Raw genomic sequence first — 27,023 nt, forward strand, 5'->3', positions numbered from 1 at the left:
TAGTAGCTTTTTGATGGAATCTCTAGGGTTTTGTATGTATAATATCATGTCGTCTGCAAATAAGGACAGTTTTACTTCCTCTTTTCCAATTTGGATGCCTTTTATTTCTTCTTCTTGCCGAATTGCAATGGCTAACACTTCCAGTACTATGTTGAACAGGAGTGGTGAGAGGGGGCATCCCTGTCTTGTTCCTGTTCTTAGGGGAAATGGTGTTAGTTTTTGTCCGTTGAGTATGATGTTGGCTGTGGGCCTGTCATATATGGCTTTTATTATGTTGAGGTATGATCCTTCTACTCCCACCTTGCTGAGAGTTTTTATCAAAAATGGGTGTTGAATTTTGTCAAATGCTTTTTCTGCATCAATTGATATGACCATGTGGTTTTTTTCTTTCAATTTGTTTATGTGATGTATCACGTTTATTGATTTGCGGATATTGTACCATCCTTGCATCCCTGGGATAAATCCAACTTGGTCATGGTGTATGATCTTTCTGATGTACTGCTGGATCCGATTTGCTAAGATTTTGTTGAGGATTTTGGCATCTATGTTCATGAGGGATATTGGCCTGTAATTCTCTTTCATTGTGTTGTCTTTACCTGGTTTTGGTATTAGGGTGATGCTGGCTTCATAGAATGAGCTTGGAAGTGTTCCTTCCTCTTGAAGTTTTTGTAGTAGTCTGAGGAGGATAGGTTTTAGTTCTTCCTTGAATGTTTGGTAAAACTCCCCTGTGAAGCCATCTGGTCCTGGGCTTTTTTGTTTGATGGAAGCTTTTTGATGACTGCTTCAATTTCTTCCATAGTTATTGGCCTGTTGAGATTTTTAGATTCTTCCTGATTGAGTTTTGAAATGTTGTATTTTTCTAGGAATTTGTCCATTTCCTCCAGGTTGTCTAGTTTGTTGGAGTAAAGCTGTCCATAGTATTTTTTAACAATCATTTGTATTTCTGTGGGGTCTGTTGTTATTTCGCCTCTATCGTTTCTGATTTTGTTTATTTGGGTCCTCTCTCTCTGCTTCTTGGTGAGTCTGGCTAGAGGTTTGTCAATCTTGTTTATCCTTTCAAAGAACCAGCTCTTGGTTTCATTGATTTTCTGTATTGTTTTTTTGGTCTCTATGTCATTTATTTCTGCTCTAATCTTTATTATCTCCTTCCTTCTGCTCACTCTGGGATTTTCTTGTTGCTCTCTTTCTAATTCTTTGAGTTGTAGAGTTAGATGATTTACTACCATTTTTTCTTGTTTTTTTGAGATAGGCCTGTAGAGCTATAAACTTCCCTCTCAGGACTGCTTTCAATGTGTCCCATAGGTTTTGGATTGTTGTGTTTTCATTGTCATTAGTTTCCAGGATGTTTTTAATTTCTTCTTTGATCTCATTGGTAACCCAATCAATATTTAATAGCATGCTATTCAGCTTCCAGGTGTTTGAGTATTTTGGGTTGTTTTTATTGTAGTTTATTTCTAATATTATGCCATCGTGGTCTGCGAAGACGCTTTTTATGATTTCAATCTTCTTGAATTTGGGGATACTTTGCTTGTGACCCAATATGTGGTCTATTTTTGAATATGTCCCATGAGCACCTGAGAAGAACGTATATTCTCTGGCTTTGGGGTGAAGTGTTCTGAAGATGTCTATTAAGTCCATCTGATCTAGTGAGTCATTTAGGATTGCTGTATCTTTGCTGGTTGTTTGTCTATGGGACTTATCCAGTGCTGTCAATGGTGTATTAAATTCCCCTATTATGATTGTATTGTTGTCGATCTCTCCTTTGATATCTTCCAGGAGTTTTTTTATGAATTTGGGTGCTCCTACATTGGGTGCATATATGTTTACCAGGGTTATATCTTCTTGTTGTATTGATCCCTTTAGTATTATGAAGTGGCCTTCCTTATCTCTTGTTAAGGCCTTCACTTTGAGGTCTATTTTGTCCGATATAAGTATTGCTACCCCAGCTTTCTTTTCCTTTCCATTTGCCTGAAAGATATTTTTCCATCCTTTCACTTTCAGTCTGTGTGAGTCCCTTCTAATGAGGTGGGTTTCTTGTAGACAACAGATGTATGGGTCATGTTTTTTTATCCATTCAGCCACTCGATGTCTTTTGGTTGGAGCATTTAGTCCGTTTACGTTTAAAGTTATTATTGAAAGGTACTTGTTTGTAGCCTTTTCTTTTTTTGTGTGGCTGTTTTCTTTCTGAGCTTTTTATTTCTTATTTTTATACCAGTCCCTTTAGCATTGCTTGCATTGCTGGCTTGGTGGTGACAAACTCCCTTAGCCTTTTTTTGTCTGTGAAGCTTCTTATTTCCCCTTCAAGTTTGAATGATAGCCTTACTGGATAGAGTATTCTTGGATTCAGTCCTTTGCTTTGCATCACTTTGTAAATTTCAGTCCATTCTTTTCTGGCCTGATGTGTTTCTGTTGAGAAATCATTTGACAATCTAATGGGAGATCCCTTGTATGTAACTTTCCGTCTCTCTCTTGCAGCCTGTAAGATTCTCTCTTTGTCCTGAACATTTGCCATGGTGATTATGATGTGTCTTGGTGTGGGTCTTTTCGGGTTCACCTTGTTTGGGACTCTCTGGGCTTGTGTGACTTTTTTCTTCCCCACCTCAGGAAAGTTTTCTGATATTATTTCTTCGAGTAGGTTTTCTAATCCTTGTTCATCCTTCTGTTGTTCTGGTACTCCTATTATTCGTTGTTGTTTCGTTTCATGTTGTCCCAAAGCTCCCTTAGGCTCTCCTCCTGTCTTTTAATTTTTTTCTCCAATTGCAGTACATTTTGGGTGTGTTTTGCTTCCTTGTCTTCTAATTCAGTAATTCGGTCCTCCGCTTCTCCTAGTCTACTGTTGATACTTTCAAGGGAGTTTTTCATTGCAGCTATATCACTCTTCATTTCTTCTTGGGTCTTACTTAGGTTGTTGATTTTTTCATCTGTTTCTTCTAGCTTCTTCCATATGTTATTGATTTTTTCATCTGTTTCTTCTAGCTTCTTCCATATGTTATCGATTTTTTCATCTGTTTCTTCTTGCTTCTTGCAGAGGTTGTCGATTTTTTCCTCCATCCGGTTTATGCACTCTAGGATCCTTATTCTGAATTCTTTATCTGTCATGTTGCATGCCTCTGTATTACTTAGCTGCTTTTCTGGAGAGTCCTCCTTCTCTTTCCTTTGGGGGTTTCTTTGTCTACCCATGTTTGATCTCACTGACATATCTAGACGTTGAGTCGTTCAGTGGTTGCTCCCTTGGTGGCAGTGACTCCTTGGTCTGTAGTTGCTCTTCGGGCGGTTGCGGTATCAGCTGCTCTTCAGTTGTCAGCAGCTCCTCTGGTGGGTGCTGTTCACAGCTGTGGTGGCTCTTCTGGCTGGTGGGGCGAGGTTTCACGTACAGCTGCTGTTCCTCAGCGGAAGATGTGGTGCTCAGGAGGTTGCTGTTGCTTGGATCTGCTGCGTTGATTTAAAGGCACAAAATACAACACAACAAGGCACCACGTACCAGGCACTATACACAAATATGTTCACGATATTAATAACCCCAATTAAAGGTGACCACCTGAATTAAGAGAATTAGGGGATAAGGAAGAGGGAAGAGAAAAAGATAAAAGAGAAAAAGGAAAAGAAAAGTAGGGACCAAAAAAAGGGAGTGCAAAAATGAAATTGGGAAAAAGGAGGGGGGAAAATAAAAGCGAGAAAAGAAAAGAAAAAAAGAAGAGCGAAAAGAGAGAATGAAGTGGATGAGGGGAAGAGACTTTTTATATGAGGAGAATACTCCTATAGAACAGCCATTAATCCCAACAAATTCCAGCAACAGCTCCCTGGATATGAATGCAAACTAGAAACAACCAATAATATAACGATGAAAATAGAATGGTGAACACTAATCCCAAAATGAAATAAAGAAAAAATAAAATGGCACTTTAAAAAATGGTAAAATGGTAGCAGTAATAATACTGGTTAAAAATAAGAAGGTAGTAATTAAAAGGGTAAAATCAGGTGATGGAAAAAGAAGAAAAGAAAAAAAAAAGAACAGAAAAAAAAATGAAAAAAAATTGGTTTCTTAGTTAAAAAGTGAAAAAAGAAAAAAAAAATTGCAGTAGTGAAGGTCCTTCGTTTCTTCTATTCTTCAGTGTGGCTCGCCTTAGACCTTCCAGGTATTCAGGACAGTGTTGAGTTTCCCTGCGATATACTGTTCCTCTGTGTTGTAAACCACAGTCCTTATTTTAAAGCAGGTCGCATTTATTTCCCAGACTGCCTTATTTTGTGTTTAGCAAAGAGTCAGTTTGTGGGTCAGCCTCTGGGTGGCAGTGTTCTGGGGTTGGCCTCTGAGGCTATAGGGCCTCTCTGTCCAGTGGAAGTTCACTGCCCAGAGCTGACTGCGTAATAGTTAGTTACCGGCGCTATGTTGTTGCTGGGATTGAAAATCCCCCTATAGGCCAGACCCTGTTAACTCCCAGGGACTGATCAGGTTATCTTAATCCTTGATCTCGTTCAGGGTGGAATCTGGGTGTGGCTGTGCTCCTTGCCTGGGGGCTGGGGTGAGGAGCCTCACTCTCTGGAGAGGGTGGCTGCCCCAGTCCTGGGCTCAGGGGTGTCTCAGCACTCAATTCACTACCACCTCTCCCGGCTCCCCCTCCTTCCCCAGTCTCTCCCCAGATTCCACTCCTCAGCACTCTCTCCCTCTCTTCAGCACAGGTGAGTGTCTGTATCCGAAATGTCCCATGAACAGGATTCAGTGAAAACAAACAAACAAATGCCGGCCGCGGAAACGGGGAAGGCTTGGTTTCTGTAAGCTTCTTCTCTTACCGGGACTGCATGGTCAGGTCAGCTCTTCAGGCTGCCCCCTTTAGGCTCAGTCCTCCGTGATCACAGAACCCAGCTCTCAATTTCCCTGGCGGTGCCAGGAATCCTGCGGTTCTCCTTTCCCCCCCGTCAGGGGCTGTGCCTGTCCCAAGGGACGCTGCTGTCTGCCACGCGGTCTCCCTCCGACCCTTTTCCTTCTTTTGGACTCAATATAGTCATTTATTTATTCCTGGGAGCCTTCAGCCTCCTTTAGCCTCTCAAATCTGTGTTGATGCCTTTCTAATGTCATATGTGGAAACCATTATTTAAATGCCTACTTACTTTTCATTTTCTGCCTAAATTAAGAATTATTTGAAGGCAGTGCTGGTGTCTTGTTTCCTAGCATAGGACTCATATTTTTCATAAGGTGCAATGAATAACTGAATAAACAAATGTAGATCACTGAGCACTGATCTTTACATAACTAACGTTGGCCAGTGTACTATTCTGTTGTTAATAGCACTTTTACTAGTACAAAGATGCAGAAACATTCTTCATGAAATTGTCTCATGTCAATCTTTGATAAAATTGGCAGACTCAATGTTGCATTTGTTTTCTAGTATTGCTTAGACCAGTGGTTCTCAACCTGTGGGTCGCGACCCCTTTGGGGGTCGAACGACCCTTTCACAGGGGTCGCCTAAGACCATCAGAAAACACATATATAATTACATATTGTTTTTGTGATTAATCACTATGCTTTAATTATGTTCAATTTGTAACAATGAAAATACATCCTGCATATCAGATATTTACATTACGATTCATAACAGTAGCAAACTTACAGTTATGAAGTAGCAGCGGAAATAATTTTATGGTTGGGGGGGTCACCACAACATGAGGAACTGTATTAAAGGGTCGCGGCATTAGGAAGGTTGAGAACCACTGGCTTAGACTTTTCCAATGGTCTAGTTGAAAAACCAACATCTACCTTCCTCCCTCCCTCCCTCCCTCCCTCCCTCTCTTCCTTCCTTCCTTCCTTCCTTCCTTACTTCCTTCCTTCCTTCCTCCCTCTCTCTCTCTCACTCTCTCTCTCTTTCTTTCTTTTTCCCTCCCTCCCTCCCTCCCTCCCTCCCTCCCTCCCTCCCTCCCTCCCTCCCTCCCTTCCTTTTCTTTCTTCAACAGTAAGTCAGGATCAATTAATGGCTTATAAAACCAAAACTTTAAAATAATTAAATTTAGAATGGAATAGAATAAACTAGGAATATTATAGTGTATCACATGTAGTTAAGGGCAAGTATTGTTTTGTGAAATTTTTGTTTCCGTTTTATACACACACACACACAAATGTTTCACTATCCGATGTGTTTCTTGTTTTCTCACTGTGGTTTACAGTCAAGTAAGTTTTTGAAAATTACTGTCTGAAACCATCCTTCTAAACTGGTCAGAGCTGAGTCAGGAGGAGGGTGTCACGTTTCTGAGGTGCTTTATCTTTTTTTAAAATTTTTATTGAGTTTGTTGGGGTGACACTGATGAACAAAGTTCTATAGGTTTCACATGCATAATTCTACAACACATCATCTATATATCATATTGTGCGTTCAAGTCAAGGCTCCATCCATCACTATTTATCCCCTGTTTACTCTCCTCCAGTTCCCCGCGCCTGAGGCACTTTTTTTCAGTGTGTATTTTTGACTTTCTGGTATGCCCTGGGGCAGTTCCCTGTCTTCTATTTCAGTTTTTCTTATTATTTTTTAAATATATTTTTATTTATTTTTAGAGAAAGAGGTAGGGAGAGGGAGAGAGAGAAAGAAACATCAATAATGAGATAGAATCATCGGTTGGCTGCCTCCTGCATGCTCTGTACTGGGAATCAAGCCCACAACCTGGGCATGTGCCCCGATCAGGAATTGAACTGGTGACTTCTTGATTCATGGGTCAACGCTCAACCACTAAGCCACACCAGCTGGGCAGTTTTTCTTATTTTTAAATTAATATGTTGTATGGTAAAGGAAATCACATTATTAGTCTTATTGCCTTTCGATATCTTTTCAATATTTAAAAGTTGGCAGATAGCAGACATACCATGGTATGACTGGTAACTTTCCATTTTGGGGCCAACTTCATTTTAAAAGAACCCATCAGCACACTAATAAACATATGTAAAGGTCCTGTGTACTTATTTTATGTGAATAACAAATATAGGACTGCTCTGTGCGAGAAGGCACAAATAAAAATACTAGTAAATATTTCACCCTTGCATTTTGTCTTCCTATAAAGTAAAGTTTTTAAAGAGTGGGCTCATATAAAAGGCCTTTCTGATCTTTCTCATTCTACTAGATCCTGGCAAAAGGAAAAAAGGCATTATTTTTATTTAAATTGGGTTGACAATGAACAAGATCACAACTATTGGAATACGAGCACACTTGTGAAATTGTCCTGGATATGGCATCAGATAGGTGGCATTTAAGGGGACTGTTTACAGTCCATGTGTGTCTCCTCATCTCCTATTCCCTGGGTCAGTGAGATGAGCTGGAGTTTGACACAGCCATGTACGTGTGAGGCCCAGAGTCATGGGTGGGCACTAGACTTTCTAAAAGAAAGACAATTTATGGTGAGTTTTAAGCTTGAGGTTTCCCTTTTTGTAGTTCTCCTCATATAGTCACATTTTGCTGTATTATCTTAAAGAGCTTCTTTTTTCTCTTGTCTGATCATATTGTGTCTTCTGACTTGTTAGGGCAGGGAGAGCGTCTCCGCATTGTTGCGTTGCCAGCCGCTTGTTCACTTATGTTAAACTGCTCTGAACTGAGCCTAGCTGAGTGTGGAATCACCGTTGTTGCATCAGTGATTATGTCCAAGCTTTGTCCTTTTCCCCTTCCTACTAGACTGATCCGTTGAACTCTTCCTCCTTCAGGAAGAAGATCTTTGCAAAGGGTGCTTCATTCTCACTTGTTGGATACATCAAAATTTTATTTGGTGCTTACTGTGTGTGAGGCCCCGTATTCGGCTGTGGGAATATATAGATAAATTTTAGACAGTTTTGCCTTCAAGAGTGTTGTTACTTATTGGGAATGATGTTGTGAACCATATTTGTCCCTTAAACCTTATCGCTACTGGGTTATTCATTATAGGAGGTGATCCATTACCACCCTAGGACCAGAAAGGAAACCAGAAACCAATCTGTATATTTAACAGGGGAATTTATTTCAGGAACTTGGTACAAAGTGTTGGAAAAGGGTGAAGTGGCCTTACTTAGAGGTGGTAACCAGAGAAAGCTATTATTGCTCCTATAGCTGGAGGAGCAAAACAAATGCCATTTTATGGAACCCGTTTGTGTGGGCTGCTGCTGTCGGTCACAATGCTGCTTGTGAGCCAGACTTAGGACTTGCTCCTTGCTACTGAATGAGACTGCTGCCAACCTTCTGCTGGAGCCCCAGAGACTGCCAGTGCAGAGGCCTTCCCCAGGGTTGTCCCCTATTTGTAAGCTATGATGGGTGGTGAGGGAGTCTGGAAAGGCAGGAGTGGACATGAGTCCCACCAGAAGTACCCAACGCACCAGGTCAAGTACCATCAGAGCACTGTTTGAGGCTAATTAGTCTTCCTCCCTCTGTTTTCTTTTTTCTCTTTCTCAAAATCATGTTATGGAAGCTTCTGTAGACTTAGATTTGATCTCATTGTCGGTCATTACCTGTATGAGTGAGGTACCTACTTTTTCTGGGCCCATCTACCTGTTGGGAGTATAGATTTTGTTATTGATCTCACTGAGATTTTGGAATTAAAGAATGATGCCAGTCTCCAATGGCATATAGAAAAAGGACATGGCATGGTATTAGCAAGAAATCAACACTAATAAAAGAGAAAAATGGTAATTGGCGTACGAGCTACCCTTTTCATTGGCTAATCAGGGCTATATGCAAATTAACTGCCAACTAAGATTGTCAGTTAACTGCCAACAAGATGGCGGTTAATTTGCATATGTAGGCACAATGCAGGGAGGCGAAAGGGAAAGCAGGAAGAAGCCCCCTGCCACTGACAGTGATCGGAAACCCAGGGGGGAGCTAAGAGCTGGGGGGCAGGGCAAAGGCGGCCCCAGGGCCGCCTTTGCCCTGCCCCCCAGCCATGATCGGAGAATCAGGTGCCTTTGCCGCCCTGGCCAGTGATAGCAGGAAGTAGGGGTGGAGCCAGCGATGGGAACTGGGCACGGTCGAAGCTGGCAGTCCCGGGAGCTAGGGGTCCCTTGCCTGGGCCTAAAGCGAAGCCCACGATCGTGGGGCCGCTGCAGCTGTGGGTCCCCGCTGCCCGGGCCGGACGCCTAGGCCAGAGGCGTCAGGCCTGGGCAAGGGGCCGATCCTGCGATTGGAGGGTGATGGGGGTCAACGCCTGAGGGCTCCCAGTATGTGAGAGGGGGCAGGCTGGGCTGAGGGACACTCCCCCCCCCCACACACACACACCCAGTGCACGAATTTCGTGCACCGGGCCCCTAGTATATAAATAAATAATACTACCTATTAAATAAATGTTTTTCCTTTCATAGAAAGCACAAAAGCTATTTACCCCAGAATGTATATTAAGTATACAATACTGCTGGTGTGATATTTTTTTCTATCAGAAATATGGCCTTGGAATGATATTTCTTTATTCAGATTAATGGTTTCAAGGGGCAGCTGTAACCCTTATGTCTGCTCTGATTTCCCGCTAGAATGGTCTTCAGCAGAGAAGCCATCAGGAGACTTCTTGCCAGTAAGTGTCGTTGCTACAGCAATGATGCTCCCGATGACATGGTCCTGGGGATGTGTTTCGGCAGCCTGGGAATCCCTGTGACACACAGCCCCCTCTTCCACCAGGTGAGGACATGCTTTTATTTCTACCTCAGAAGGATTTTTTCTCACTGAAAGATTCTCCTCCTTGCCTTTCACATATATTTTTCTGGAAACAGTCTTAAGAACCACATGGACAGGCTCTATAGGCATTCTTACTGACCACTTTGTCCAGGGGGTTGATGCTGTACCATGGGCAGCAGGAAGATGGAAGGCAGAACAATCTAGAAAATGAAATGGAGTTTGACCAGGACCCTTGGCTGTAACAGGGAAAATTTGTTCTCTTTCCCCTTTATGTTATTTTTATTTTTTTGAGTTAAAGAGTTGATGGCATTTAAGAATTATTAGAAATATACAGGATTGACCGAATATTGTCTTGCAGGCCATCAAATGTATGTAATTTTATACTGTCCTCCATTTTTATGCTGCCCATTGGCTACCTTTTTATTGGGCATACCCCCTTCGGTTGCTATTAAACTGAGTGGCTAAACTTTCTAAATCTCAATAAGCATATATTCTGGGGGTCATAGAAGAGACAAGATGATATTTACCAGGGGTGGCTGGTGCTAGTAGCTTCACCATACTGCAATTTGAGGTTGGAGAAGGCAATTTTTCTGCATTATTTTTAGTAAGGTTTTTAAGAATTGTGTCAGTGGATGTTCTGATATTGTAAGACTAACAGCAGATATACTTTCTCTAAAAATAAGCATAGCCCACAGCCATTCAGTGCTCTTCTTCAATACAAAGCTTTTTGAAATTTGCAATGTAGGAATGCATGTATCTTCAGTGCTCTCCTTATATTGAAAACTTGGTCTTTATGATTTAGTAGCCAGCAGCAGATGCTATCATAGCAATATAGAAAATTGAGCGTGACAGAAATGGCATTATAAAAAGTAATGTGAGCAAGGTAAAGAAGGTGTTTGCATCAAAAAGGCAGAATCCAGTTCCACATTTTTGTGAACCACAAGGAAGGATAAAAAAAATAGACCTTAAATAATAAGAAATGCATGAGAAACCTCTTTCATGGTACCAGTCAGAAGATACTTATCCATCTTTTAAAACTTTGAATGGTCTTACCCATTTCAGTCTATGTGTTGTGTTATATTGACTTAGAAAAGAAAATTATTCTCTCTGGCTTTCTCTCTTGCTCTATCTCATGTTTCTATCATAGAAAAGGAAGGGTGATTAAAACTTTTGGTGTATAAGGGAAATATATTATCTTTGTTAATATGTCTTGGATTTTTATGACAACCTTTTTTACTTAGGGAAAGAATACATGAGTAAATAACATGATAAGGAGAAAAGAAAGATGGAAATTTTCCTTGAGTGACAGTCCTTTGAAGATAATTTTTAAAAATTGTTGTTCCCTACATCGTAAAACTCTTGATTTCTGTTGTTTACATAATAAATTTTAAGCCTTTCCAAAATCATAAAATGTACTTAAACCCTGACCTCCCAACAGGTACTCTGATACCTTTTTGTTCTTAAGCCCTTTTAGAGAATTTGCTGTGTTTTGAATATACTTTCGATTTGTAAGGTGTGAACACTGATCCAAAAACTATATTTGTTCATATTGAAAATGGATATGAGGCAAAAAGAGAAAATCTAGGATTCCTGATGAGTTAGAGACGCAGTGGGCATTTGGAAGCAGTCCCAGATGCAAAGTTGCCTGGGCCACTCTCCTCTTTTTAGTCAGGGAAGGTTATGGTAAAATTATAGGTTTAGAAGGGAGCTTTAAGAAATGTGTATCCTAGTAATCCCTTTGTTACAAAGAAAGTTCCCAGAGCATATGGTTTTCTGTTCTTCCAAAATGATATGCTACTGGTGGGTATAGCAACATGCAATGGCCAGTGAACTCTCTGTATAAAATTGTCAGAATAACCACTTCCCGATTCTGAAAATCAACCAGAAGCATTTACTGCTGAAAAACTGCTAGTTTTGGATAAGAACAACAGTGTCTGAGGTCTTCTGAGCCCTTTCTGCCAGAAGTCCCCCCAGTTTTACTGGTTGGGCCTGGATGGAGAGAACACCAGTTTTGCTGTCAGAGTCAGTAAACTTGATTTGGGGAGGGAGAGATGAAACTAAAATTGTTAACTAAAATTGTCAAGTTTGATAGGAAACAAACAAGAAAAACATGCACCTCTTACTGGCCTGAAGTTGCAATCTAGGATACAGTGAAAGATGTACTAGTCAAAAATGTAACAATACCCAATACCCTGGAAATGAGAGAGCAAGAGTATGAATAGGAAAACTCTACACAATTCTTGCCCTGCTAAGAAACTATGTGTACACGCATAGGACCGTGGATGAGCCTAGTAGAAAGTAAAAGCCAAAACATGTTTGGAAACCCACTGAAGCTTTGAATGTACTTTCCAACCCACACATTGGTAAGAACCTGATGGACTCGAGGTGTTTGAGTGCAATCCCTGCCAATATCTTAAATTGACTACCAAGCTATTCAAGCACAAGGATAACTTCTAGCAAGCCACATAAAAATAAGAACTAAACTTGAATGGAGATACCAGCAGCCACACACTGCAGGAAAAAAGATTCCACAGTGTAAGTCCAAGCAAGTTACTTAAAAAAAAAAGTATTAATGGTAAACAGATTTATGAGTTGCTCTAATACATTATCTAAAATAATCAGTTTCAAAAAATTATCATGAGACAAGCAAAGAGACATACTCAGGGGAAAATGTAATCAATAAACCTGACTTTGAGTGGGACCAGATGGTGGAATTGATAGACAAAGACTTAAAAGGAATTAATAATTAATAATACTATAGGCACATAATTAAAGGAAACAGTGTTCATATAATTAAAGGAAAATATGATGACAATGACAACAAATAGCATATCTTAATAGAAAAATAGAAACTCTGATAAAGAACCAAATAAAAATTCTATGGTTGTAACATCTATTAACTAAAATGAGACATTATATAGATGGACTTAACAGTAAATTTTTTTTTTATTAATTAAATCTTTATTGTTCAGATTATTACATTTGTTCCTCTTTTTCCCCCCCATAACTCCCCTCTACCCAGTTCCCACCCCACCCTCCTCCTTCACTCCCCACCCACTGTCCTCATCCATAGGTGCACGATTTTTGCCCAGTCTCTTCCCGCATCCCCCTCGCCCCTCCCCCCTTCCCAAGAATAGCCAGTCCACTCCCTTTCTACGCCCCTGATTCTGTTATAATCACCAGTTCATTCTGTTCATCAGATTATTCACTTGATTTTCAGATTCACTTTTTGATAGATGTGTATTTGTTGTTCATAATTTGTATCTTTACCTTTTTCTTCTTCTTCCTCTTCTTAAAGGATACCTTTCAGCATTTCATATAATCCTGGTTTGGTGGTGATGAACTCCTTTAACTTTTTCTTATCTGTGAAGCTCTTTTTCTGATCTTCAATTCTGAATGATAGCTTTGCTGGATAAAATAATCTTGGTTGTAGGTTCTTAGCATTCATCACTTTGAATATTTGTTGCCACTCCCTTCTGGCCTGCAGAGTTTCTGTTGAGAAATCAGCTGACAGTCGTATGGGGTATGGGTACTCCCTTGTAGGTAACTGACTTTCTTTCTCTTGCTGCTTTTAAGATTCTCTCTTTGTCTTTTGCTCTTGGCATTTTAATTATGATGTGTCTTGGTGTGGTCCTCTTTGGATTCCTTTTGTTTGGGGTTCTCTGCGCTTCCTGGACTTGTAAGTCTATTTCTTTCACCAGGTGGGGGAAGTTTTCTGTCATTATTTCTTCAAATAGGTTTTCAATATCTTGCTCTCTCTCATCTTCTGGCACCCCTATAATTTGGATGTTGGTACGCTTGAAGTGTCCCAGAGGCTCCTTACACTATCTTCGTATTTTCGGATTCTTTTTTCATTTTGCTTTTCTGGTTAGGTGTTTTTTGCTTCTTCATATTTCAAATCTTTGACTTGATTCTTGCAATCCTCTAGTCTGCTGTTGGGAGTCTGTATAATATTCTTTATATCAGTCAGTGTATGCTTAATTTCTAGTTGGTCCTTTATCACAACATCAAGGGTCTCATTAGATTTCTTGTAGATCTCATTAAGTTTATCGGCAGTTTCTAGAAAATTCTTGAAAAACCTTAGAAGTGTGGTCCTGAACTCCATATCCAGCAGTTTGCTTTCCTCCATTTCTGTCATTTGTGTCCTTTTTCTTTGTCTCCGCATTTTTTATGCTTCCCTGTGTTGATAAAGTGGTTTTCTGTGCTGAGTGTCCTCTGGGGCCCAGTGGTTCAGCCTCCCCAATTACCTGAGGAGTTTCACCCCCTTGTGGTCTCTGTGCACAGTCTTGTTGCAATTTAGCCTTGATTGTTGTAGTTATCACTGGGAGGAATTGACCTCCAGGCCAATTGGCTGTGAGAATCAGCTGTGTCTGCAGTGGGAGAACTTTTGTGCTGGAGACACCCCTCTGGGGCAAGACTTGCTTCAATGGGGCTTTGGTGCTCACTGAGTCTGCCCCCTGAGTGTGTCCTTTATGGTTCCAAGGAGCTGCAAACTGGATGGTCCCATTCTGACCTCTGGGTTTCCTGGCTCCTGGATCTCTAGGGAGGTGCTAATCTAGCCTCTGCCTTAGGCTATCCAGCAAAAGCCTCCCTGCACGGCTTGGGCGGGGTGGGTCCCAGGGGATCAATATGGTGGGGCTAGCAGTTATGGCTGCTCTCAGTCCAGCCCTCAGAGGCTCTGCTTCTCAGTGTCCCGGTAATCACTGCAAGCCCCTCAGAGAGAAAGCTGCCCTCGAGTTCCGACCAATGCCAGACAGTCCCGCTTCTCCTGTATGAGTCTGGGTCCCTAGAGACTCGCCCGGAACTGAAGCCCAGAGCTTGAGACTCCCTCCTGATTGAAAATGACAACCACACCCTCAGCCGCCAGCCCTCTCCGCATGCACCTCCGCACCTTAGTATTTTACTTCTGCACTGGGCCTCCTCTGAATCTCGGTATGCTTTTCTCTTTCCTTCTAGTTGTAGAATTTCCACTCAGCCAGCCTTCCTGTGATTCTGGATGATGTCCATTCCGTCTTTTAGTTGTATTTTTGAAGTGGTTGTCGAGGCAGCAAACTCCGGTGTTTACCTATGCCGCCATCTTGGTTTCTCCTCCACAGTAAATTTGAGACGGTAGAAAAAACAATTAGTGAATTTGAAGGCAAGCAATAGAAGTGACTCAATCCAAAGACAAGAGAGAGAGAAAAGACTGAAGAAAAATGAACGGAGCCTCCTTAGAGACATGAGTAAACCATAGAGTATGTCCACATACATGTAATGAGAGTACTAAAAAAGAGAGGGGAGAATTGGCCAAAACAATATTTTCTTAAGAAATAAGAGTTGAAACCTACCAAATGTGATGTAAACATTAATCTATAGACCTAAGGAGCTCAATAAAACTCAAGTAGGATAATTATAAAAAGAATCACAAAGTGTTGAAAGACAATGAAGAAGTGAAAAATCTTATAAATATCAGAAAGCCTAATGAAAAGGGAAACAAAAAAATAAGATTACTTGCTGATTTATTTTTCATTAGAAATAATAAAAGCCTAAAGGCAGAAAGAAAAAAAAGAACTAAACAACCATTCTATGTCCAGTAAAACTTTCCTTCCAAAATGGAATTGTAATAAAGACATTCCCAGATAAATAAAAAGTGAAAGAATCCTTTGCTAATAGACATTCCCTGCAAGAAAAACTAAAGGAAATCCTTTGGGCTGAAAGGATATAATTCCATATGGTAATTGGAAGATATCAGAAGGAATGAATAATACTGGGACGGGTTAACATGAGGGAAAATATAAAAGACTGTGCATTTGTTTGTATGCATGTATGCATATGTGTATATATGTAAATGCACATTTATGGTTTGGAAGACACAATATTGCTATGATGGAAATTTTCACTGTTGATGTTTTTAAATTCATTAAAAAATGTTTATTAATTTCTTATATTTTTAAAATTCACTTTATTATTGTCTAAATGTGTAAATGAAATATTCTGGATCAGAAAGATTTTTAAATTAAATTCCTCACAGTAAATAATAAGTACACCTTGACCCTCCTCCCCCACCACCCTTTGACCTGGCTTTTTCCTCTAGGGCAGTGGTCGGCAAACTGTGGCTCATGAGCTACATGCTGCTCTTTGGCCCCTTGAGTGTGGCCATGAAGTTTCAATCGCATTGTACGTGCGTGCCCACACATGGTATTTTGTGGAAGAGCCACACTCAAGGGACCACAGTTTGCTGACCACTGCCTAGGGCAATATTGATGAGAGCCAGGTCAATTGTCCTATACAAGTAGCCAGATACCTGTAGGCAAGGGATAAGAAAAAATCATCATCTCTGTTTATAAAGGTGAGGGAAGCTGCTGTCCCTTCCCCTTTTGGTAGAATGAATATATATATATATATATATATATACATATATATATATATATACACACACACACATATATATATATATATATATCTTCAGGGACCATATTACTTTTTTAAATGTAATTTTATCCCTAGGGTGATAGTGTTCAGGTCTTCCTGGCACCTTGGGGCTTAACCTAGGGACTAATGCAAGGATGTAACCATTGGACTTCTCCAAAAGATAAGGAAAGTTTTATTGTCATTTTGGTTCAGAGAAATTAGATAGACAAATAGCTACAAATCTGATTCTCATGGGATATGAGATGTTTCAATAGGCAGCTTTAAAGCTTTTCTTTTTTATTTTTTTATATGAAAACTAATTCAGGGAAATTTTCTTTCCCCACACTCCCCAAATTGATCTAAAGATTTAGTGAAATCCATATCAAAGTCATAGCAGGCTTCTTTATAAAAATTGACAATCTGATTCTCAAATGTATATGGAAATATAAAACATTTTTAAAAGGAGATGAAAATTGGAGGATTTATACTGACAGGTTTCAAAACTTATAAAGCTATAATAATCAAGACAATATGAGGTTAGTATAATGATAAACAATGGAACTGGCTAGAGATTCTAGAAATAAACCCTCCCGTTTATGGTAAAGGTGCCAAGGCAACCAGTGGGGAATGGAACAAATGGTGCTATAGAACAATTATATATATCCACGTAGAACCTTACCTCACACCATACACACAAATTAACTCAAAATGGATCATAGTACAAAATATGAGAGCTAAAGCTATACACTTCTGGAAGAAAACAGGGATAATTATTTGTGACCTTTTTTGAGGCATATTTATTCTGGTGCTATAAACATGATCCATATAAAAAAAACTCACAAATTGAACTTCATACAAATTTTTAAAACTTTGCTCTTCAAAGGATATCATTAAGAAAAAAAAAATCCAAGTCATAGACTTGGAGAAATACTTGCAGTTCATATATCTGAAAGAGGCCCATGCCCAGAATATGTAACAATCTTTTACAACTCAATAAGAAAACAAACCATGCAGTTTAAAATGGGCAAACGTTTGAATAGACATTTCACTAAAGAAGATACATGAATGGCTAATAAGTGCATGTAAAGATGATCAATGTTATCTGTCTTTAGAGAGAAATGTAAAACAAAGTCTGTATAAGGCACCACCATATGTCTACTAAAATGGCTAAGCAGAATGACACCATACCAAATGTTGATGAGGATTTGGAAAACTAGATCTCTCCTTTATTTCTAGTAGGAATATAAAAGACAGTCACTTTGGAAACATTCTGGCAGTTTCTTAAAAGTTAAACATACACATAGTAGGCAATTTATGACATAGTTCTCAATGGTCCCCTTCTGCTGATGTTCACACTCTTGTGTAATCCCCTCCTCTTGGTGTGGGTCAGTAGAGTATGGCAAAGATGATAGTTAGGAGACTTCCTTCCATCTTCCTTGCAGGCTCTCCCTGTGGCTTTTTTTGGTTTGCAAGGTTTGGTAAAGCAAGCTGCCCAGGAGGCAAGGAAGTGAGGCCCTCAGTCCACTGGCCCATAAGGAACTGAATACTACCATGACCAAGTGAGCCTGGAAGGGGCTCTTTTCTCAGTTGAGCCTCAGATGAAACCACATAGCCCGGGCTGGCATCTCCCGAGAGATTATGAAGCTGAGCTCCCAGCTAAGTGTGTCCAGATTCCTGACCCATGAAAGCTGTGTGATCAGAAATGTTTGTTGTTTGTGTGGTATTTCCACACAATGCAGTATTTCTCAGCAGTAAGAGGAATGAACCATTGATATATGCAACCGTGCTACATGAAGGAAGCCAGGCACAAAATCTATATGTACACTAATAATAGAGAAACACGCAAATTGGTGTCACTCCACTATGCCCACCAGCCAATCAGAGCGACTATGCAAATTAACCCAACAAAGATGGCGGTTAATTTGCATATGAAGGCGCAGAGTGTAGACTGAAGGCTCCAGCTGGAGTGAAGACTGAAAACTGAAGAGGCTTGGCTTCTCTGCTGCGGCCGGACCAAAGGCCTGGGTCCTGGGTGCTGGAGGAAAACCAGTGGCAGCAACCAGGGGAAGGAAGGCCTAATGCACGAATCTTTGTGTAACCGGCTTCTAGTATATATAGGTAAAAGCCTAAGCAACCGTCTGACCATTCAACTGGTAGCTGTGATGTGCAATGACCACCAGGGGGCAGACACTCAACACACTGCATGGAAACATGGAACAGACTGATGAATCTCAGAGGGGAGGGGGAAAGGAGGAGGGCGGGAAGAGATTAACCAAAGATCTTATATGCATACTAGAAACCGCCAGCCCAACATCCCCCGAGGGGTCCCGAATTGCGAGAGGGTGCAGGCCAGGCCGAGGGACCCCACTGGTGCACGGATCTGTGCACCTGGCCTCTAGTTCATACTATATGATTCCACTGATAAGAAAGTTTTAGAAAAGGCAATACTATAGAGAAAAAGCAAATTAGGTTTCCTGGGTCTACCAGTGGGGACAGGGATTGACTACAAACGCTTGCCAGGGAATTATAGTGTTCTAAAACTGGATTTGTGGTTGGCTAACTGGATATTTACCAAAAATTTTCAAACTACCATAACTGTGTGTGAATTGTATATATATAAAGTACACCTCAATACAGCTATAACACATGGATATATGTCTAAGGAAATACAGTTTTAATCTCCATTTGTTGTACTATTTTGTGTGCTCTAATCTGTACAGGTAAAAGATGTTAATTTTGCCCAATTTATGTTCTCGTGCTGACCCTGCCCAGCTTGGATTTCCTTTTGGCATTTTGGGCACAGAGGTGTGATTATGAGAGGTTATTTCCTAGTACATGTCTCGATATTATAGATACCTCTTTGTATCATTTCACTTTTCTAGTTTGTCATGTTCTTTTCTGTGACCTCATTTATCAGATATGATTAGCACCTTCTAATGCTTGTTAGGCCAGCTCTTCACTTGCATACAGGGCTGCTGAGAAGCAGTTATCACTTTAAATTATATTAATAGAGGGAAAGACAGTAGGTAGCCTCAGACTTAAGAAGTTTGTAGATCCATAAAATTACTTTCTTTTATTAACTTAGAGAAATAAATCGATTGTCAGGTTTGGGTTTTGTTTTTTGTTTTTGTTTTTTTGCAAGAAATTAATAAAGAGAAAGGTGTTACGCATTTCTTTTCTTCCTGTTAGGCATATCTGTATCTCCCACCTTTCATTTCTAAATGTGAAAAACAAGCAGTGATTTGTTTCTATAGCTTTTTTTTTCTTTCTTTGGGGCCGTTGTGGGATTATCCGAGAATTGAATTGAGAGTAAGTTTCTCCTAGGGTTTCCTTCCTGCCAGCAAACTCTCAGACAGCCTTGCTAATAAACATCACAAAATATATGAATTCCCTCAGCTAATATTCAAAACATCCCCAACTCAATTAGACCGAAATCTAGTTTATTTTTGCTATCTCACTGTATTTTCCTTTTAAATTTCCTTTTTACATTTTTAACTCTATGAGTGCTTAGAATTTTTAAAGGGAAATACAGTGGCCATACCAAATGTTGACAAGTGTGAAGGTTCTCCCCGTTCATTACTTTGAAGCCTTCCTCACAGGTATTATCGTTTGAGCACTCATCTGAGCAGGATACATGTGCCACCACTGCACACAGCCTCCCAGGAAGGCTGGGGAACTAAAGCATAGGTGGTGTGCCAGGCCTGTGCACTGAGGTCCAGCTCAGGCATCCCGGTGGGACACTGGACTAGCAATTGGCACCAACCCTTGCCCCCATTCCAACATTTGCTAGTCATACTACCCCATGGAAGTCACAACTTCTTTGAGCTCTGGTTTCCTTATCTATAAATTAGAGATGAATCATGATAATCTGACTATCTTGCAAGATTGTTTCAAGGACTGGATGAAATAAAATTTTAATGAAGGTATTCTGGGAACCATTCACAAGACTTTAAATATTTATGAAAAATTTAAGCTAAATTTAATAAAATATTAGTCTAGAAAAGACTTGTTCTTAAAATGTATCATTTCTAGTTTTACTAAGGTATAGACTCTTAGTATTTCTAACCCATTGAGTTATTATATAACACAGATAGGCTGTAGAGATGTATAAGCAAGATGAACATTGACAGAAGATGGATGCTTTTTTTAGAGCGAACAAAACAGGATCTGGTATCAGTTTGCTTCCAAACCTTTTAAGCTACTTATTCAGTCTTGTCTGTCTAGGCCAGTGATGGCGAACCTATGACACGCATGTCAGAGGTGACACGTGAACTCATTTTTTTGGTTGATTTTTCTTTGTTAAATGGCATTTAAATATATAAAATAAATATCAAAAATATAAATCTTTGTTTTACTATGATTGCAAATATTAAAAAATGTCTATATGTGACACGGCACCAGAGTTAAGTTAGGGTTTTCAAAATGCTGACACGCCAAGCTCAAAAGGTTCGCCATCACTGGTCTAGGCTATATCTGATTCTACTTACATTTCATTTCTTAAGTTTAGAGAATTTTGAAATGATAATACAAATGCTTTTTAGCCATTAAAAAGTTTTGGGTTATGCAGAACATTCATTTACACTTTTGGAGCCAGATGAGATATTCAGGTAGGAGGTGAGTGGTCACTTAGCCTCACATTCCCTCCACTAAAAGACACAGGCATTCCTAATGAGTTGTCAGCAGGAGACAGGCAAAGGGAGCCCTGAGAATGTCCTGCCCCACCTGGTCGGAGTACCTGTAGACGGACCTGGGAAATACTTTTTTCTGCCTTTTTGCAGAAGTCCTAATAGTAACTGAAATTACCATGCAAAGCCTTCTATATTTATTGCCTGTGGTCGAGGAATCTCCCACAGAGGCATAAAGTGATGCATTTGGGGTATTAAAGTACCTGGAGACGCAAAGGCTACAAGCCTACAGTGAGAGGAAAAGTTTTAGTGGAACAGATTTTCCTTCTTGCTTTAGATTTACATAATCAATATCAAATATTGAAAGAATGCAATCGTTTCATACATTCACATGCTATTCTGGGGCAAAATTGTTCTCAATGAAGGAGCGAGCATAATTCTCCTTTCTTCCTGCAGGCCCGGCCCGTGGATTACCCTGAGGACTACCTTTCTCATCAGGTTCCCATATCCTTCCATAAACACTGGAACAGTGACCCATTGAAGGTTTATGTCACGTGGTTGGCACCCATCAAGGAAGACAAAGCCAGGCCAGAGACACGAAAAGGCTTTGAAGATGAGTTATAAAGCCTGGGGACCTAGGAGCACAAACCGAAGCCCAGACTCTAGCTTCCGCCTGTGGGCTGTCCATGTGCTACTTGGCGTATGCCGCAGAAGCTTCCTGACTTTTGGTGGAAATCCTGTATGTGGTATTTTTTGAGGGGGGAGGAAACAGAATCATAAAGGAAACTTTCTTTTCCTGGAAAAATCACTTGCTTTTGCATTCTGCATTGTTGTACTACACAATGATTCCTGTGTGGTTTTCAAGCTGTGGCACAGCAGCTTTATTACTCTCACGGGAAAATAAATAGCACCAGAAGTCTCCTTTCTGTTCCTTCTCTTCATTTTAATGAAGGTTTCAGTGGGCATGAGACCAGAGAGATATGACTGTTTATCATTCTGTATGGGTGCGTGTGTGTGTCCGTGCATGCACGTGTAGAGAGAGAGAGATGGAGAGAGAGAGAAGGAACATTGATTGACATGGATATTACCGTGGTGTGAACTTGTAACTGTATTGTTGATGGTGAAAATTATTTGTTGGTTACCTGATAGGAATAATGCCATACTAGGGATGATTCATAAAACACCTTAAAGAGTCTAGCTATGAAATTCCCCATAGTCTGTAATCAGGGTTGTTATGTTTTATCTCTTTTTCTGTTTGTGCCTCATAAAAAAAAGAAGTCTTCTGTGGGGACTTTTCACTTCTTTAGTGGTTCTTCTGTGTCCTGTTTCTCCCTGAAGCGCTATCTTTTCTTGCTTGCTTGTAACAGGAAAATGTGCTGGATGCTGCCAGGAAATTGTGTCCTCAGTATTTAAAAACAAAGTTGTCATGTTTTATTTAAGTCAGTGAGCTCTATGTAAGTCTCTGGAATTGAATTAAATTAATTTTTACCTGATGTTTTGCTCTTTTTTTTTCTTTAAATGTTACTTAATGACTCTCTTGACTCAGAATAGGTATCCCTTCTCAGGTACCATGAAACCCAATTGGAAGGACAGCACGGTTGATTTGCCAATTTTCCTGAGTTCTTAAAGAATAAAATTTGAACATAATATTGTGAAACAGCTCTAATTTTCAAATTATATCTTTAATATATAGTGATTTAACACATTTACTATTAATTTGTATAAAGTATTCTGTCATATGATGTTTTAATTACATAATTCCATTTTCTAAAGATATTTGCAGAAAATTTGACTTTGATACGTCTTAAACTAATTTTGGTATAGCAAAATACTTCTTTTCTTTTTTTTTTTTAAATAAAAACTGCTATTTGTTAATTTTGCTTATAATGCTTGTATAGCCAAGCATAGGTTTTAAAGCCATACCACCAAAAGTCCCCATGTGTATGTGCTTTTTAACAATATATTTCTCTCGTAGCTTAGATTTCACTCATTTCCAAAATGATACCAGAGTATTTACCATTTTTCCAAATCAGCAAATAAGAGTACCTATGTGTTTTCAGTGTCACCTGAATGCATTGCATTTATGATTCTTAAAGTGGATTTTTTGGTCTGTCGAAGAAATGGATCAGGAACAGATGATCTGCTGGGTAGAAGCACCCAAGGAATTTATAGATATTGTCAGCTGCTGCTGCTGACTTCAGCATCGTTGTCGTAGCTTGGTTATTGTCATTGCTACCATCATCGTCACCTTCTTGTCAGTTGTAATAATACTCCTGGAGGGCCTGGCTGCCTAGCCCAGTGGAGGACAGTCTTCAGTTCTTTCTGTGCCTGCCTACCAGTCGCACACTTGGAAAACAGCATATTCACTTGATAGGATCAAACTGGCCTTGGAACATAAAGACATATCTTGCGCTTCCTCTGTTACAATCAGTGCCTTCTCTTGATACCAGAGAACCTCATCTGGTACCTTCAGGCCTTTTGTGAATTATGTTTACTTTTTGGAACTATGTAAGCCTAACCACAAATAAAATGTTTTTGCCTAAGGTTCTGATTTCTCAAATGCGTTTATTAGTTCAACCTAGAACGGGAGCTTAGAAGGAGTCGGGGAAGGGGATTAGAGAACTCAGAGAAAAAAGCTGCAGCTCAGTAAAGACAGTTTTCAGAGAGAAACATTAATAAAAACCTATCCCCTTAAGAGGAAACCATTACACATTTGAAAATGTGGTGATACAGAGGCTATAAAACCATGATCTGTATTATGTAATGAATTGGAGATGCTGTTTGGGAACTGGTTGCCATATAGTTCATATCTTAGGAACTAAGTTTTTAATCTGAACTTTCCAGGAAAGATATTGTTCTATTCCTACTACCTTTGCCTTTTTTTAGTAGAAATTTACTTCCAAATGGCTATTTTTATCCTAGGGATGTCAACCTCAAGGAGTTGTATGTGGAATAACTGGAATGTTATATTTGCTTTTAAGCTATTTCTTCTGTGGCCAAAGCTAGTTATCTGACTATGCAGGATTCTTCACATCTTGCAGATAAGTCAGAAGCCAGACCCAAACAGCCTCCCGAGACGGAGACTGTAAAGCAACAGCACACTAGCCTGCAGGACACTGCGCGGGTCTGTAAAGATTAGTGCTCTCCGAATACCCTCATTTATTGAATATCTCTAGTGCTGCCACATCCAAGCCCTTATAATTTTTTATCTATTTTTTTCTCAAAAATATATAATAGACATTTGTAAGAATTTTCTGTTGTCGTCAATTCATAATCAGAGATGTAATTTCTGTGAACTAAAATGAATAGATTCACTCAGCCACTGTTTAATATTCAACACCCATTATGTGCCAGGTATTCCGGGATGGCCCTTGTCTGTGCAGTTCACCACTTTTCCTTGGAACCTGTGAATGCCTGGCACATGCTGGAGACTACTGTTTTATGTTCCCAAGTATTCTACAAGCATGTCAGCTGCAAAATGTGTTTTCCTCCTACCTAGAAAGTGAAGGCTTTGGTTCTGATCTTTCATCAGATGTTTTCACTTTAAAGCAGTGGTTCTCAACCTTCTGGCCCTTTAAATACAGTTCCTCATGTTGTGACCCAACCATAAAATTATTTTCGTTGCTATTTCATAACTGCAATGTTGCTACTGTTATGAATCGTAATGTAAATATCTGATATGCAGGATGGTCTTAGACGACCCCTGTGAAAGGGTTGTTCGACCGCCAAAGGGGCCGCGACCAAAAGGCACTCATTCCTGGAGGAGTAGGGGTAAGTGTAAGGAGAAGGGACAAAAACCAGTAAACAAATTAATGGACAAGATGGTTTCTAATAGCGATAAACGAAGACACAAAGAATGGTCCTGTGATAGACTCGGGTCTGGGTTGGGGATTACTTCTGATGGAGTGGTCAGAGAGGGCCTCTGAGAAGGTGATGATGGAATGAAGGTCCAACCGAATAGAAAGATTCAAGAATGCAAAGGTTACGGAGGAAAGAAAATGGCGGCCGAATAGGCATGCTTGTCATGCACCTCGGCCCAGGGCCATACTGGAAATGCAACTAAATTGGAGAACATTCTCCTGGAATTACAGAGGTCCAGCTGAGGAGAAGACGTATATCAAGGAAGGACAGAAAGCACCTGGAGACATGTAGGAAGGGCGAGGTAGCGAGAGGAGAGGACCCAGTTCTCAGAGGTGGCGGGCCAGCGGGCCGAAAGAAGAGGGAGCAAATGGGCTATGAGAGGGTCTGTTCTCTCAGAAGACAGAGCCCAGGCTGGGCTCCACAGCCCAAAGCACCAGGGTTGTGACCCTGGCCCACTTAACATCCAGCGGCAAAAGGTGGCAGGACTGCTGGCTGAGGCAGAGTCTGGAGCCAGCAGACTGAAGGTGATCTGAGAGAAAAGCCGCAGTTTTGTCTTTTTGTTTGTTTTTTCTCTAAACCCAGAGCACAGGAGTTTTCATTTGCAACTACTCACCCAAGGGTTTGGCGCAGGGAGGGAGGCATGGACTTTAGGTGCCTGAAGAGAGGCTGAGGTGGGAGACAGGGCAGGTAGATGTGGAAGAGCTGTAGCCAGGAGTCCTGCCTTTGGTAGTTAATAACCAGCCATTTTTCCTGAGAGGAGCTCCAGGGGTGGGCAAACTTTTTGACTCGAGGGCCACAATGGGTTCTTAAACTGGACCGGAGGGCCGGAACAAAAGCATGGATGGAGTGTTTGTGTGAACTAATATAAATTCAAAGTAAACATCATTACATAAAAGGGTACGGTCTTTTTTTTTTTTTTTTAGTTTTATTCATTTCAAATGGGCCGGATCCGCGCGAGGGCCGTAGTTTGCCCACGGCTGATGCTAGCCCCTCCCAGAAGCCTCAGGAGACCTGCATGCCACACCCTGTATTTTGAACTTTTCAGAGGAAACAGGCATAAGCCAAGCTTACAGGTCTGAAGAGTTTCAAGGAGCCCTCTGTGACTGGTTTGGAGAAGGGGCTGTCCGCCCCACTATTGTGGGAACCAGACTGATAAAAACTCCAGGTTCTCAGCCCACCCCATTGGTCTCTATACAAGGATCTTTGTCCAGCCAAGGTCAGAGTAAGATTTTAGGCCACTCGTGGAAGAGGAGCTCTGGGACAGGAAAACACACCATATTCCCTGAAAGCTAAACAGTACCACCTCCGCTTAAAGCCCTTTCAGAAACAGGCTTTTGAGTGATTAAGATTGACAGCTGGCTAGCAGGCAAAGGCAGGCAGAGGTGGAGCCCTGGGAAATAGGGAGAAGTTAGCTGACCCAGCCCTGGACCCCATGCTGCTAACAAACCTCTTTTAGAGAGCAGATTGGACCCTCCTATGGATCACTGGGAACATCAAGCAGGTTGCTGAAAGCCAAGACAGAGTCTGGCAGTGGTTAGCTTTTAAGTACCTAACAGGAAGCCCAGAATTGGCAGACAGAACAGAAGAGTGAAGTCCAAAGCGAGCTCCCATGAGGCAATGAACTCGGCTGAAATGAATGCCACTTCATTTTTTTCTTTTATCTTTTTTGCTCTCCTTTTTCTTTTCTCTTTATTAGTTTTTGTCTTTCCTTTCTTTTTTTCCCTTTTAAATTTATCTTACTTGTCTATTTCTTTATTGATTTGTTACTATTCTAGTACCTGCTGTTTCATTCATATATCTACTTTTCCCCTTCCCTCCTACTCAATTTTTCTTTCTTTTTTTTTACTACTTAATTTTTTTCTCTCTGTTCTTTCTCTTTTCTTTTTCTCCTGCCTTCTTATCAATTTTCTTTTTCTTATTTTAGGTCTATCTGATTTCTCCTCTATTTTCCTTTTCAAATTTTTTTTCTTGTCTTCATTTCTTTTTTCCCTCCTTTATTCTAAAGTGTTAACCTTCCCTATTCCTCTAATTCTCATTTTCCTTATTTAAGCACTGCATCTGCATAGTCTGCTCCTCCTTTTCTTGTTGGTGCATTTTTGTTTGGTTGGTTTGTTTTTCCTCCATATTTTTTCGTTCTCTTTTTTTCTATTATTCTTGATCTCTTTTCTCTTTCCTAATTTTTTCTTCTCTGGTGGTTGCTTTTGTTGGTGCTGTAGGGGTGTCATATATGTTCCTGTTTTGTTTCCTCCATGCTGTATTTTGTCTTGTATTTTGTTCTGTTTGGCCAGCACCTCCACAACAGTTTCAATGACATGGTCGAGGGTGGACCACATAGCTACTCTGAGAGGACACTCCATCCACAAATGGGACAATAACACTCAAGACCCATCTACAACAGAAGAACCCAAATAGCTCAAGTTAGGGGCTTTCCTAGAGCACCCAGCTGAGGAGATCTAAGAGACTACACCACAGGGTCCCCAAAACACCTACTACATACAACCACCCCACAAAGACTAGGTGGCATAATAGTTTGATCTAATACATA

The 27,023-nt window shown here is 40.4% G+C and overlaps 1 protein-coding gene across 2 annotated transcripts in view; it reads left to right on the plus strand.

The window, feature by feature from the left end:
• Positions 1 to 22,463, plus strand: part of B3GLCT (beta 3-glucosyltransferase) — a 162,452-nt gene extending 139,989 nt beyond the window's left edge. For both annotated transcript variants that reach the window (XM_059684099.1, XM_059684100.1), the window contains 2 exons: positions 9,461 to 9,605; positions 21,074 to 22,463. In XM_059684099.1, the coding sequence (XP_059540082.1) occupies positions 9,461 to 9,605; positions 21,074 to 21,241 (313 nt within the window). In that variant the 3' untranslated portion in view covers positions 21,242 to 22,463. The remainder of the gene's footprint in view (positions 1 to 9,460; positions 9,606 to 21,073) is intronic.
• Positions 22,464 to 27,023: the final 4,560 nt, after the last annotated feature.

The sequence above is a fragment of the Myotis daubentonii genome, chromosome 2 (assembly GCF_963259705.1).
Source record: "Myotis daubentonii chromosome 2, mMyoDau2.1, whole genome shotgun sequence".
NCBI classification, from domain to species: Eukaryota; Metazoa; Chordata; class Mammalia; order Chiroptera; family Vespertilionidae; genus Myotis; species Myotis daubentonii.